The sequence below is a fragment of the Carassius auratus genome, chromosome 34 (assembly GCF_003368295.1).
Source record: "Carassius auratus strain Wakin chromosome 34, ASM336829v1, whole genome shotgun sequence".
NCBI lineage: Eukaryota > Metazoa > Chordata > Actinopteri > Cypriniformes > Cyprinidae > Carassius > Carassius auratus.
The window spans coordinates 21126985-21142012 of NC_039276.1; the positions used below are offsets into that span (position 1 = coordinate 21126985).

General features: G+C 36.3%; 1 protein-coding gene across 7 annotated transcripts in view; it reads right to left on the reverse strand.

Annotated features, from left to right (window-relative positions):
• Window positions 1-15028, reverse strand: part of fmnl2a (formin-like 2a) — a 62027-nt gene that overhangs the window by 15113 nt on the left and 31886 nt on the right. For 4 of the 7 annotated variants that reach the window (XM_026218601.1, XM_026218603.1, XM_026218600.1 and 1 more), the window contains exons 5-16: window positions 14583-14666; window positions 13425-13580; window positions 7806-7914; window positions 7255-7331; window positions 6798-6891; window positions 6646-6720; window positions 5830-5940; window positions 5589-5738; window positions 4989-5090; window positions 2600-2921; window positions 1284-1469; window positions 581-601 (exon numbers count right to left, since the gene is read on the reverse strand). In XM_026218601.1, the coding sequence (XP_026074386.1) occupies window positions 581-601; window positions 1284-1469; window positions 2600-2921; window positions 4989-5090; window positions 5589-5738; window positions 5830-5940; window positions 6646-6720; window positions 6798-6891; window positions 7255-7331; window positions 7806-7914; window positions 13425-13580; window positions 14583-14666 (1487 nt within the window). The remainder of the gene's footprint in view (window positions 1-580; window positions 602-1283; window positions 1470-2599; window positions 2922-4988; window positions 5091-5588; window positions 5739-5829; window positions 5941-6645; window positions 6721-6797; window positions 6892-7254; window positions 7332-7805; window positions 7915-13424; window positions 13581-14582; window positions 14667-15028) is intronic. The other 3 variants (XM_026218602.1, XM_026218605.1, XM_026218607.1) reach the window with 1 other exon arrangement.

Sequence of the window (15028 nt, forward strand, 5' to 3'; positions counted from 1 at the left end):
TAAAAGTAATTTCATAAATTGAAGACTGTGCGATTAAAGTGAGTGATTAATAAGATAATATAAAAGCCATTCAGTATGTATCTATGTTGTGGGTTGTTTCTAAGTGAAACTGCACTGGACTGCTAGACGTGTTTGTGTTTACTGGAGTTCTGCCGTTCTTAATGACAAATAGATCTGGAGCCGATGTGAACTGTAGTTTTGTTTTCCATGAGGTTGTGGTTCATGGCTCGAGCTCTGGAAAGAGGGATTTTGTCCCGGTGGAGTGTAGAAATAAGAGCTTACATCTCATGGAACATGTGGTCTCATAGATTGGCATTACAGTCCTGTTATTTGCTGACCTCTGTAAGCAAGGTCTAAAGAATGTTCCTCTCTGGTTTTTAAACGGTAAGGAAACGTTCTGCAAAACAGTGTCCAATTTCATGCTCGGTTTCAGGAGGAACAACCAGCAATGCAGCTTCATAGACATTGTCCGATCAAGATTACAGAGGAACTGAGTGTGTTTTCTTAGAGACTAAAATACCATGACCGCACACACACACACATAAGACTGAGCACACACGACATGACACAGCAAACCTACAGTACAGTTTGATGGGTCCCTCTATGGTGGCGCAACAGGTACAGCAAAAATAAGCAGAGAAAAAGAAGTTAAAGAGCAAACAAAACACAACCTCTGATTCCCAAGATTTATAGCAAAGTATGCAATTTTTAATGAGCAGAATTCTGCAATATTGCTCCTGAAAGCCTCCATCTGTTTATAAAACTAATCATCACCTCTTGTTTAATGCACATCAGTGTGTGCTCCATTAAAATCAATTTGAAGTTTTATGCATACTACATAGAGATTAAAGCAGATGGATAAATTAGTTGATGAAAATAACTACCATTTATTTTGTATCTGATTTTTTTTTTTTTTTTTTATCTGATCTACTGTACAGGCTTCAGCAGAACTGTTTCACTTGAGCTTGTTCAAACATCGAACCTTTTACAGGAAACCTAACACAGTTGAGCTGTTATGATTGTTATCAGTGCTCTATGAGGGAAGGCTCCAGAGACTCAACTGATGCGTGTCAAGTCAAGTCTCCTGCATTCATATACCGCTTTACACAGTATGTAAACTTAAAACACAAACTAAGGCATACTTCAGGCTTCATAAGAAGTTTGTGACATATCTGGATCTAAATCACTGAGATTTTCCTCTCATGTCACTGTTTGGTGTACTGTAGTTTGAGCTGTACATGATTGTTATGGTATTGTCTTTAGTGTGGAGCAGGTTGCATTACCTGCCAGTCCTGAGTTCATGATGACAGTGGGAGAGCCACAGCCTGGAAGTGGAGGAGCCATGGGGGGCGGTGGAGGGGGCATAGGGGCAGATATATCCAGAGCGAGGCCTGGGAGAGGAGGTGGAGGAGGAGGAGGAGGTGGTGGAGCTGGTGCTGGTGCTGGAGCAGCTGATGGACCATTTGATACTGGAAAGAGGGAGAAAATATAGGTTCCATTAGCCATTTATTTATTTGATTGATTTTGAAAAACTGATGTGATCGCACATTTGTATTAACAATCCTTTTAGAGATGAAACTAATTTCAGATTCATCGCTCCTGAACATCACATACCGAACAAACTGCAGGTGCTATCTTTATATACCAGCTGTAGTAGATGCTCTCTAACTCTCTAAAAGGCCGGTTCTTTACCAGAATAAGCTGCAATTCTTAAGGAACAGTTTCAATTTTTATTCATTGCTTTGAGGAACACAGGGACACGTTTCTAATAAATGTGTATTCTTGCTACCAATAAAGTCAATTAAAATTTTAAATAAAGCCAAAAAACTGGAACTAAATATTTATCACCTGCAAAAAAAAAAAAAAAAAACCTTGTTTTAAGCAAGGTCAAGAAGAAATTCCATCTGTGGAATCTCACAAACTGAAGGAGGTCACACCCCGGATGAGAGCGCACGCGCTGTATCAAGCTCGGTGCCTTTAAACTTCCTCTGCACAATCTGACCTGTGCTGCAGCCTGGAATTAAACTAATGCTGGTTTTGTCTGGCCAGAGTGAGATTGAGCCTGGTTTCTCCCAAGGTTTTTTCTCCATTTCTGTCACAGATGTAGTTTTGGTTCCTTGCCACTGTTGCCGTTTATTTGTTTAACTGGGAACGCTTAATTTCTGGCCATATTGTTGGCTTGACTGCACAGACACTACTGCAAGAGAGCTGAACTGGATGATGACATCACTGAATCATCAGTAAACCGACCTCAGCTGATAAACTGACTCTTTTCTTCTTGCATTATTGACAAACTATTTTCCTGTTGGACACTGTACTGTACACAAGTTGCTTTGACACAATCTGTATTGTATAAAGCGCTATACAAATAAAGTGTATTAGATTCAACTTTAAATATGGTTTAGTTAAATTGTGCAGTGGCATTTGTTAATTTTAGAAGCATTTTTGCCTGTTAAACCCTCCAAACATAGTGATAAAAGTAATAATAATAAGAAGAGAATCTGCTTCCAAATAACATAAATAATAATTTGTTACATTATTTTCCTGACTACCGTCACGCTCTTGAGTCCAGTATGTAGAATCAGGAGTGGTCACTTACGTGTCGCCGGCCCAGGAGGAGGGGGAGGATCAGGGATGCTCAGGACATGAGCCGCCCCGTTAGCCACACCTCCGTGACTGACCACGCCCTCACTGGACACCCCAGATACGCCCTGTGACCCTGGCAGATGCCCGTTCTCCTGTGGAGGGGGTGTCAGGATGGCAATGTCCCCGTCCGCTTTCTTCTGGATCTTGATGGTTCCCTGTTTCTCCAGCTCGTGGATCTTCTTCTCCAGGTTGCTCTGTTTCTGAATAGCCTCGTCCTTCTCCTTCACCATCCGCCGCAGGGTGTGCACCTGAGAGCTGGCGTCTTTATACACCTCCTGTCACCACAGGGAGCAAAATTAAATTTGGCTTTATGTGATTATCATGATTATCATATATAAATATATATATATATATATATATATATATATATATATATATATATTGTAAAAATGTATAACATTTGACTACTAAGCCACATCAGCGAGCCAAGAATATGAGAACGTATCGTTAAATTATTGATACACTGATGTTAAATCTAGTAAAAATAGGTTTGTATTTAATAAAATTAGTTAACTACATTATTTAAAGGGGGGGGGGGGTGAAATGCTATTTCATGCATACTGAGTTTTTTACACTGTTAAAGAGTTGATATCCCATGCTAAACATGGACAAAGTTTCAAAAATTAAGTTGTATGTTTGAAGGAGTATTTTTGTTCCAAAAATACCTTTTCCGGTTTGTCACAAGTTTTGGAAAGTTTTTTTCGAGTATGGGTCTGTGTGACGTTAGATGGAGCGGAATTTGCATTTCGAAGATGCTTGTTTTACAAACAAGGCCCAGTTTGACGCCGGATTTGCGTATCGTTTATTTCTTAAGGATAATGCAGTCCCAACGAAAAAGGGTCATGATCGTGTGTTGGAACCGCAGGCGGTGAGTAAAACTGCTTCAAATATCTCTGTGTTGTTAACTTAGCTATCGGCGCATAAGCACATCAAGTAAACAACATGCGATGTTGTCATCAAACTGGACTTTCCACATGTACAGCTTAAAAAAAAAAAAAAAAGACGACATAAAGTGGAACTTAGTCATTTTCCAAATATAGCAAATATAATAAATATATAAAGCAAATATATACAGTTTCAATACATACTACATAGAGATGTTCTGCTGTAGTCGTTGCTTCCGCTGCTCTTGTTCAATTTCAGCCTCGGGATCTGATTCTGGATCATAAATATATGCTAAATCTGACTGTTCGTGTTTTTCTGGGAAAAATCGGTACAGACTATCTTTCTCTTATAAATATGATAAAACTAAAGACTTTCTGGAGTTATGAAGGATGCAGTACTACTCTATAGGTACTCAAGATTAACAGGATATTGAGTGAAAACGAGCATTCCACCCCCCCTTTAACATGAACTTACAATTAAAAAAAATATTTGTAAAGTATTTATTAAACTCAGTTAATAATAATTGCAACATTAACTAACGCATTATTAAAATCCCAAGTTATATCTGTTAATATTAGTTGATGCTCATGAACTAGCAATGAACAGTTTTAGTTGTATTAATTTAACATTACCCCAGATTAATAAATACTTTAACAAATGTATTGCTCACTGTTAATGTTAAATGATGCATTAATTTACATTAGCTGATGAACTTTATAGTAAAGTGTTACAAACATTTTGGGCCCTATCATACACCCCGCGCGATTCGACGCAAGGCGCAGGGCAAGTCTGTTTGCTAGTTTCAGTCCCATGTCGTTCGCATTTTCCCGTCCAGTGCCACGTTGATTAATTAGCAAATGCATTTGTGGCAATTTGTGAACCCATGGGCTTGCTGGAATAAAAAAGGGGTGTTTGTTCAGGTGCATTGCTGGCACATTATTAATGCTATTTTAAGGAGCTGAAAATAAACTGCGCCATAGACCAAATCAAACCTGGTATAAAGTCTAAAGTCAATGTCGCAATATTGTTTTGTAATTAAAGAAACGCGCTGGTAGAAAATGCACCTCATATATATATTAACTGACTCATCGTGCGGAGCTTTGGTGGATTCCTGCTTGTCCTGAAGATGATCTGCTCACGCGCTTTAACTTCGCACAAGAGCAGATCGGTTTCTTCGCTTGAGAAGCGTTCAACTTTTCCGCCAACAAATACGGCCATGTAAATAGTGATCTGCCCTGGTTTGAGCACATCTCGCTCTTAAAGAGAACGGGAGATGACACTCTGATTGGTTTATTGAACATTACGCCAATAGATTTTAAAGGGAAGATTCTACAGATATTGTGAAATTAATTTTTCAGCATTGGGTAAAAACACACACTTGAAGTACCCATAATGTAACAAGCCATACAGTCAACTGAAGAACTCAAGAGGAAGTGATGTAAGGATTCATCATTTACCCGAACAGACTCCAGCTCTTTATTTTTTTGCATGAGTTGTTTCTCCAGCTCAACGATTTTTGCCATCGCCTCATTCTCTGTGTCCTGCAACTTCTCTGTCAGCTAGAAAACCACAAACAAGAGTCCACAAGAAATGACAACCCAGCTACAGAATATAAAATCATGAAGACACAATCACAAATACGGCATGCTTTCTAAACTGCTGAGACATGAACACTAACATCTCAAATGATTCCAGACAGGGTTGCAGAAATATTGAACTTCAGATTCACATTAATTGCCACTGTAATATTCTTGAATCCTGATGTATGCAGTACACTATAAATATCAATGGCACACTATTGCGGAAATTACCTAAGGTCAGGAAGACATCTTGGCCAAATGGCCAGACTGTCACAAAATGTCAAAGGTCGATGTATGAGGGGGTCTTATAATGTTTCATTATCATTAAAGGCTTTCAGATGAACTCAATACTGTTGTTGGACAGGTGGTGCATTGTTCAACTAGAGGACTTAAATGATAAGCACTCCTGAACATGCCACTTAAACGATTGTTTTTTCTGGATAATATAATTATTTATTTGATAAAACCAGTACTAACATGAGACATGTTCTCCTCTAGTTCCTCCACTCTCTCCAGCGCTGCGTTCTTGGTCTCTGCGTCCTCTAACAGAGCCCCGACATCAAACACGTTATCCAGGTACGCTTGAATCTGCACATGCAGTTTATCACTCTCGGTGTTCTTCAGTTTCTACTCAAAGACAGAGAGAATAGGGATGGATGCTCTTGCAGAGTGATACTGAACATTTGCATCAGGAGACTCAGCTCTGAAGTTTACTCACATCCAGATATTCGTCTAAACCCAGCTTTGTGAAGTCGTACTGTAAGTGCACTCTGAAATTCATGTCTTCCACTGAATGAACCACAATATTGATGAACTGCATGCAGGCAACCTGCAAGACAATAGACACCATAATACATTTCGACCCCCAAAAAACTAAACATTTTTATAGATTTTTTGATGAAGGATTGAGGCTAAATAAATAAAATAAAATTTGCATACAACAAAAGCATATAGAAAGCGCTACAGATTTCTATTTCCGCAGAAATGTATATAATTAAAATTCTACAAATTCACACTATATATATATATATATATATATATATATATATATATATATATATATATATATATATATATGTGAGTATATGTATATATATATATATATATATATATATATATATATATATATATATATATATATGTGTGTGTGTGTATATATATATATATATATATATATATATATATATATATAGTGTATATTGAACATGTTGGCTTAATACACACATGTTGCACATATCGGCTGCATTATATTGTTTTTTATATATTTTATATTGTTTTAATATCTTATCGCACAACTAATATGCTAAATTCTATTACAAGTCATGATATAATGCATGAAGGTATTTTCTTGCAATGCTGCTTAATGAAGCTCTTAAGTAATAGATGAGTCTCTTCTGCAGTAAGCTATTTGTTTTATTTATTATTTATTTTTATCTCATAGCCAAACATGTCAATCAATGGTACAGTGTGTTGTATTAATTTAGAGTACTGCAAATAAAAAATGTGTATATTTGGATGTTGGTGTAACTCATACCATGAAGTCGATGTTATTATCTTCATTCTTGAAATGCTCCATAAGTTTCTCAAAGCGCTGATCTTCTGAACACACCTGCAAAGCAATAAAGAAATGTGGTTCTTTATACATATATAAAGAACTACAATACTACAGTATTTGTGTGTTAGTACCTCTTTAAAATGATCAAAGGCAGAGAGAATAATCTCATGACCTCCTCGAACCAGACACACAGCGGCCAGCAGCTCCAGCACCAGAGCTTTAGTCCTGCAATATCACACACATATCAAATCCATGTTCTCATGATTACGGAGGCTGTTACTGCACATTTTGGGAGAAAACATTCTCTTTAGCATTTATACAGTACAACAGTTCAGTTCATAGATTTGGAACGAAAAAAAAAAAAAACAGGACAATAATCACCATTTGCTCAACATTTACACAGATGGAGAAAAGCAGCCCTCCAACCGCACACTGAGATTAAGAGGCCTGTTGTTATAGCTGCCAGTATTTATGACTCTGAAAGAGGAGTCACAACCCACATCAATTAAAGCTGTGGATTCTGGGAATGTGCCCCCTCTTTCAGAGATACACACACACACACACATTTACTCCAACTCAATGGGTTACCTGGGATTCTTATTGTTCAGACTTAGTGCAATTTCATTCACAGCATGAGGGTGAGACATAACCATGTTGAAGCCATACTGAGAGAAAGACAGAGAGAGGGCTCATTAGTAAACATGGCAAGATCTTCAAGATTTATTATCTGAACATAAAACATGATGAAGATCAAACAGCTTTTCATGAATCAGTGTGTGTGTCTGAGTGTGTGTTTGGGTTTTCTGTATGAGTGAGGCCCAAAATCTCTACACTCAGGAACTGAAACCTGTTGAACAGCTGGATCTCGCTGGATCCCCCGTATTTATATTCATTTTAAAAGATTTGGAAGTAATAGAGGCTGTATTTTACAAATATCATTGACATACTATGAATTGTTTGTGTGATTATTATTATTACATTTTTTTTTCTATCAAAATTGGCAAGAGTTTTGGGGAAATTTTCCTTTTTTTATAATTATTTTTTAATAATTAATAATAATTGACAAATTATATATGAAACTAGTCAAAAACTGGATTTTTTTTTGTCCTATCAAATTTCAGTGGTCTGTGAGTGTTTACCTGGTAGTTCATGATGGCTCGTAGGCACATGATGCACACATGAACGTCGTCTTTCTTACACACTAATCTGGAATTCTTCAATGTCCTCCGGATGGGTAATGTATTAGACCTGAGAGCAAAACAACAATTGAAGTTTACTAACCGATGAAATCAATAGTTCATCCATATTAATTTCATGCATACCTGCTGAATAAAAGTCAAAAAATTGAACTGACCCCAATCTTTTGAAAGTTCTTTCTTTTAAAAGCTAAACTATTATTTTAAAGGAATAACTATTTATTAAGATGTTTAAAATGATTTTAAGCATGGGAAATATGCATTATCTTCTTGTAAACACAAGTCTAGAGACATATCCTGGTGTCGATTCACAGGACTGAATCAAGGCAGAGGGATCAGGAGCACAGGGATATTCAATATCTCACACTGAACCCGTTTCTTTAAACGCTGTGAGTGCTGTGTTTAGGTCTGTCAGCAGCATCTGCTGTGTGTGTGATGTGTGAGGATTTGCATTGTCTAAGAGCAATGAAAGTGCTCTGTGCACACATTTCACCTCCACAACACAACAGCAACAGAAACAGCAACAGCATTGACATGCATACCAGCCATCGGGCCAAGCCAGAGGATTTAATGTGTGAGAACAGAGACACACAGCAATAGATGCACACAAAGAACACACACACACACACACACACACACACACACACACACACACACACACAAACAGGTATAAAACAGATACACACTCTTACCGATCAGCAAGGACATACTAACACACAAGAACAAAAAGAAAAATAACAGGCTCACAAAGAGACTAGAAAATGTTTACACACACAAACTAACACAAAGGGAACACAGTTCTCTTTAAGACTGTCACAAGACGAGCTGGGCGTGATTTCCTGAAAATACACACACACATACACACACACACACACAGAACACAAACAGACATAATGCAATATGTCAGCAGCAGTGCCTGGGGGAACTCATTCAGGAACATGAACACACACATATCTGCACTAAAGGTGTGTATCGTCTATGGTAATTCAGTGTTATGACTGTTTTTTAACAATGTGGAAGAATCAAGTAGCCTATGTCATGCACTTGGCTAAAAATAAACAAAAACCACATTCACTTTTACTGGGTGATGTAGCCTGATGCAGTTCATATAACACAGTATACCATCTAATGATATTCTTCATATATCACATAATGTCTGATATGGTTAAGCAATACTGCAAACACAATCAAGTCTGCTGTTTTTTACTGTATATCAGCATGCTTGCACACATGATTTTATACAACAGTTCAACAAACAAGAAGCTAATATTGTGAGTTAATTATTCATGCAATTGTAATTGCAGTGCAAATACTAAATATTGCTAATGCAGTGCATACTGATTTCCTTTGAATGGTGACAGTTGTCTTATTTTAATTGAATTTATTGAGTGAATGTAAGAATTTCCCATTAAATATGATGCATAAATCTAATACGGTTAGACAATAAAAATGTGGTTTGTCTTTCCACTCTGACATGAGTGGGAATGATTACGTGTGAATGTTATTTCACCAGACTTGTAACTTCCGATCTCTTTTGTCCAGAACATCACAAAGAGCCAGAAGCCATTGCAGAGTGTACTGAATCACATGTGTGTAATGTCTTTGTCATGCTGTACATCCGGATGTGTGACTGTGCTCATCCAGAACACAGTATTCCTGACTCCTATCTGACAGCTGATTTCACAAGCACACATGCTTAAACACATCCTTCTGCCAAGTTGCAAAAGTTGATGCTTCAAGCTATGAGAACAGAAAGTAATTTTGTTTTGCATGTCAGTTAAAAAAAAAAAAAAAAAATGCATGAACATACACGTATAAATGTAATGTTTCAAATTTTGGGGGTTTAGAAATGAGATAATTACATAAAATGTGAAGTTTTGTTAAACAAAAAATTATAATAATTAATCTGAACAAATGTTATTGGAGATTTTAAGGTCCTGCATTTGTTATTTGGGGCTTAAAAGAGATTTAATATTCAGTGAATCGCATCGATTAACATCAAATAAGATCACTGACTGAATTAAATTGAGCACAATAATGCCACTTTACCGTCTTCTGTAGAGCTGCTTTATAATTCAAACTGAAGCTATTTATTGTTTCCTATTCATTTCCTATGTGTATTGTCATACACTTTTTATGAAGCCTGCTTTTTACTGCATAATGCCTTAAAAAGTATAATCTCATGAATAATTATAAGTAATACTTAAATATTAAAGGTAGCAATTCATGATGAAGCATGATGATTTATGACACATGATCAACAACGTTACAACATATTTATAATGGATTATAGTTCCCGTAGTTATAATGTATTATAAATCTCATATCTTGAGCACTGTTTAAGATCCACACAATATCCTACTATATGTTTTATAGTAAAAATACAATACAAAAAGCTTTATAATGTAGTCATTAGATTTATAAGTGGACTCTGTCTGTTTCATTGTCATATCAACAAAGCCATATTGCATTGTTTGAGATGGAAACAAGTTAACTCAGCCATGAACAAACTCTCCTAACAACTCATAAGATTCTGAGCAGACCTTGAATAAACTTCGTCAAGATTTGAAACTTAAGTCTGGGAAGTGCAGTACAATATATATATTTATCAATAGTCAACTCAATAGTCCATTAGTCAAGCACTATACTGTTTTATTTCATGTCTACAGAAGTCTATAGGAATATGCAAAAAAAATAGCTAAACCTAAACAGCAGACATACTCTTGTTTCTCTGAGCATTTTGGGCATTTTGGATGCGTCTGTGTTCTTCAGGAGGGCGTTTTGGGAAATCAGAGAATTATTATTTAAAAAAATAATACAGCACACAATTGAAGCCTAGAAATTACTAAGAGTCGAGGGAAAGCACAGGAACAAAACTACTGCATGTGGGCAGAAACTTTACAGTACAATCGCAATTCATGAATACATGCACTGAACAGCAGAATGATCTGCATAAACAAGAGCTTGACAAAAGACATGAGGGCAAACTACGTGTGAGGCCTCGGGTACACAGCAAGAACTCACTGCTATGCTAACCTCCATCATTCAGCATGTTAGAGGAAAGGAGAAGAGAGGACAAAAAGAGCATGCCCTGTGCTGCAGATGGGAACACACAACAAGTGACAACCGCATTAATTACACAGATACATTCAACAGAACCTGCGACACAGGTCAGAGTTCTAGCACCATCAAACCAAAGTGTGTTTTATTCACGTGAAGATACAACCAAATAATAAAGCTGTACAACTGAATAGAACGTTTTATTTTCATAAATGCCCGTTCAGACCAAGGAAGATTACTAACTACGTTTATATCTTCTGCTACTTTTTAAAGTTACATGGATTGATTGGACGTCTCTGTTTTCAAAAAAAATAATAATAATAATAATAAAAATAAACCTGAAAATATTTCCAACAATAGTTTCTCTACATTGTTATTGTTATTAGGATTAAAGTTAAATAAAACTAAAACTTAAACAACTGTAAAGAGGTTACTTCAAATAAAATAAACATTAATTTATATAGTCTATAAACATTGTTTTTTTTCAAGTATATATTTTATGTCAGTTAGTTGCCAAGGAAGCGTTTCTCATTTCTATTTAGTTTCACAGTCTACTAAAATAATAAAAACCCTCCTCTCCGTGAGCCTGCTCTCCTCTGATTGGTCAGATGGCCCAGTCTGTTGTGATTGGTCTAAACTCCCCGAGATTAGAGAAGCAGTCGTCAGTGAAGGAACACACAAACAAGTATGTGGTACAGTAGAAAATAAAATACAGTAAAACTGAAACAACTGATTCTTTGCAGCCTCTTCACTCCGAAGTGAAAATAATACAAATGTACTTTCATAGCATCTTCACGACATGATGTTAACCACACGAACAAGCTACAGTGTTTCAGGGCAGAGTCAAGTTATTTGTGGCCGGCCAGCGGAGAACACAGATGGGCATTATCCAGATGTGTTACTCTGTTACATGTAGTGAGATATGACGGAAGTGGGATTCGATTCATAGTCCATTCTTTGCAGATTGTTGTATTGATATACAGCTACATTGCATATTGCATGCTTAGATGTTTTGTTTCCAGTCTTGACTTGGAGAAACTTGTTCATGCCTTCATCACCAGCAGGGTGGACTATTGTAATGGGCTCCTCACCGTTCTTCCCAAAAAGACCATTAGACAGCTGCAGCTCATCCAGAACGCTGCCACCAGGATTCTGACTTGAACCAGAAAATCTGAGCATATCACACCAGTCCTCAGGTCCTTACACTGGCTTCCAGTTACATTTAGGATTGATTTTAAAGTACTTTTACTCATATATAAGTCACTAAATGACCTAGGACCGAAATATATTGCAGATATGCTCACTGAATATAAGCCTAACAGAGCACTCAGATCACTAGAATCGAGTCAGTTAGAAATACCAAGGGTTCACACAAAACAAGGGGAGTCCGCCTTTAGTTACTATGCTGCCCGCAGTTGGAATCAGCTTCCAGAAGAGATCAGATGTGCTAAAACACTAGTCACATTTAAATCTAGACTCAAAACCCATCTATTTAGTTGTGCATTTATTGAAGGGGCACTGTGCAATGTCTGAATCGATTGCACTGTATTTTATGTAACATAATTTTCTATTTTTAACTGTTTTAAATTCATTTTAAATAAGTCAATTTTAAAATCACTTCCAAAGTTTTAAAAGGTAAAATTGTTCCAGAGTTTTATTTTTGTTATTATTTTTCTTCATGATTATTTTACTTTATTTTATGTAAAGCACTTTGAATTGCCATTGTGTACGGGAAGTGCAATATAAATAAACTTGCCTTGCCTTGCCTTGCATGAAAGGCAATATTCAAAATGGCATAATAGGTGCACTTAAAAAAAAAAAAGACAAAAACACATTAAAAAAATTACTTAACTAACGAAAATGAAAAACAAAATGTCAAATATAAGATTAATACTACATCAGACTTAAATAAATAAATAACGCTGTGGTGTGGACTTCCCTTATCTCATAAAATTCGTTTAAAGGTGCCACCTACTCAAAAATGTAGCATAAATACAGAATACTGACCACTGATAGCTAGCCACGGTGATGTCAGAATTAATTCTCTTACTGCTGCATAAGGGAAAAGTGACAGGGGGCTAAATATATTAAACCCATTCAAAAAGATCCCCTCAGGTTCAGTGTTAGTACTTCTGTCCCGTCATCCATATCAGTTCCTGTATTAATACTCATATGATGCTGATGTGTCAGTTGTCCATTCTGCATCTGAATAAAGCCATTTCAAGCAGTTTTGTGAGTCAGCGGCCAGACAGACAGACACAGGTCAACTGTGTTCTGACATGGTGCACTATTTCCTAAGTCATACAGGCCTCATGACTATACAAAAGAGCCTTTCAGAAAACACTTGAAGGTTGTACACACTCTCTGCAGTCGGACAAACCATATCGCCTTCAAATTAAAACTATCAGATACTATCAGTGTCTTGTATGCTATGACTCTGCTCTACGCCTTATAAATAATAATAATACTAAAACATCAGTTTGTGTTCATGTGTGCTCACACCTTATGGTTGAATGTCTGCTGGCTCTGGAGATGCTGTTGCCTGTGACAGCTGATGAGAGGTGGTTTCCTCCATGGAGATCTTCAATCGATCGATTCCATGGTTTCGGTTTATCCACTGAGTTTTCTGTGCTGCCCTCAGAACTGTCACCGTCATACCTGTCAAACACACAACAGCAGGAGCTCAGGATATGGGCAAATTCACCACAAAGAGAATATTGTGTTATTATTATTATTATTATTATTATTATTATTATTGTACAACCATCTAAAATATACTTTATTTATCTATGGTCATAGGACATTTGCTTATGTGCACTGCAAACAAACTGTAATCCTAACCTTAATTCACTATTAAAACAGCATATTATTCTGCGTTATGAATGTAATGACAGTTTCAATAGTTACACTACTGTTCAAAATTTTCAAAAGCAATAAATTAATCAAAAGCAAAATTAAAGAGTACAAATTATTATTTAAATTATAAAAAAATATGATGATTATTATTATTATTATGATTATTATTATTATTAATTATATAATTTATTCTTCAAATAATCTTGAAAAAAATGTATCATAGTTTCCACAAAAATATAAAGTAGCACACCTATTTTAAATAATAATAATAATAATAATAATAATAATAATAATAATAATAAATGTTTACTGAGCAGCAAATCAACATAAAATGATTTCTGAAGGATCAAGTGATACTGAATGTTATTCCAATTCTTCTAAATTGGAATAACATTTCATAATATTGAAGTTTTTCCTGTATATTTAATAAATTAATGAGTGTATGAGACTTAATTTTTAAAAAGTCTAAAGAAAATCTTTTGAACAATATAGTGTATAGTGTGTTGTATCGAGTCATCAGGGTGTGATAACAGTCTTTTCCCCAAAACACACTTAAACATGTTCATTCCTTATCGGGAATAAAGTGCTATTGGTTGTAAATGAGATCTTGTGATTTCATCTGATCTCAGTGAACAGGCTACACACATTCTCTAAAACACACACACACACACACACACACACAGGTCCTCCACGAGCAGTAGTAAGGCATGTAGTCAGAGCGGCAGAAATATCCTGCAGCAGTCTGGGTGAAAGGAGCTATTGTGTTCATTGTGTTCATGTTGAGTACAATCACGGGTGACTTACGTGACAGCGTACTGTGCAAACGAAAGATACTCCACCAACACATCCAAACCCTTATTCTCTTCATTCAGAAACTCCCGCACCCACCTAAACAGAGAGAGAGAGAGAAACTGACCGTCAAACGTTTATATGCACTACTGTATTACTTTGATATGATTAATCATTACTACATCATTAAGTTATATCACTAATTATTCAAGTAAACATGCAGTTGTTAGACTGGATCATCCAATAGACTGTCAGTTCCAGCGTTCACAAACTACACTTCCATAAAGAGACAGACATCATGAAATATGTATCACGGAACGGCGTCTCAGTAGCTTTAAAAACAGCTTCAACACAGTTGGGAGATTGAAAGCAGAGGTTTCATGTAGCTGGATTTCTTCCTCAGAGCAGCAGCAATGAGAGATACTTCAAAGACATGGCAGAGACATCCCAGAATACCACAC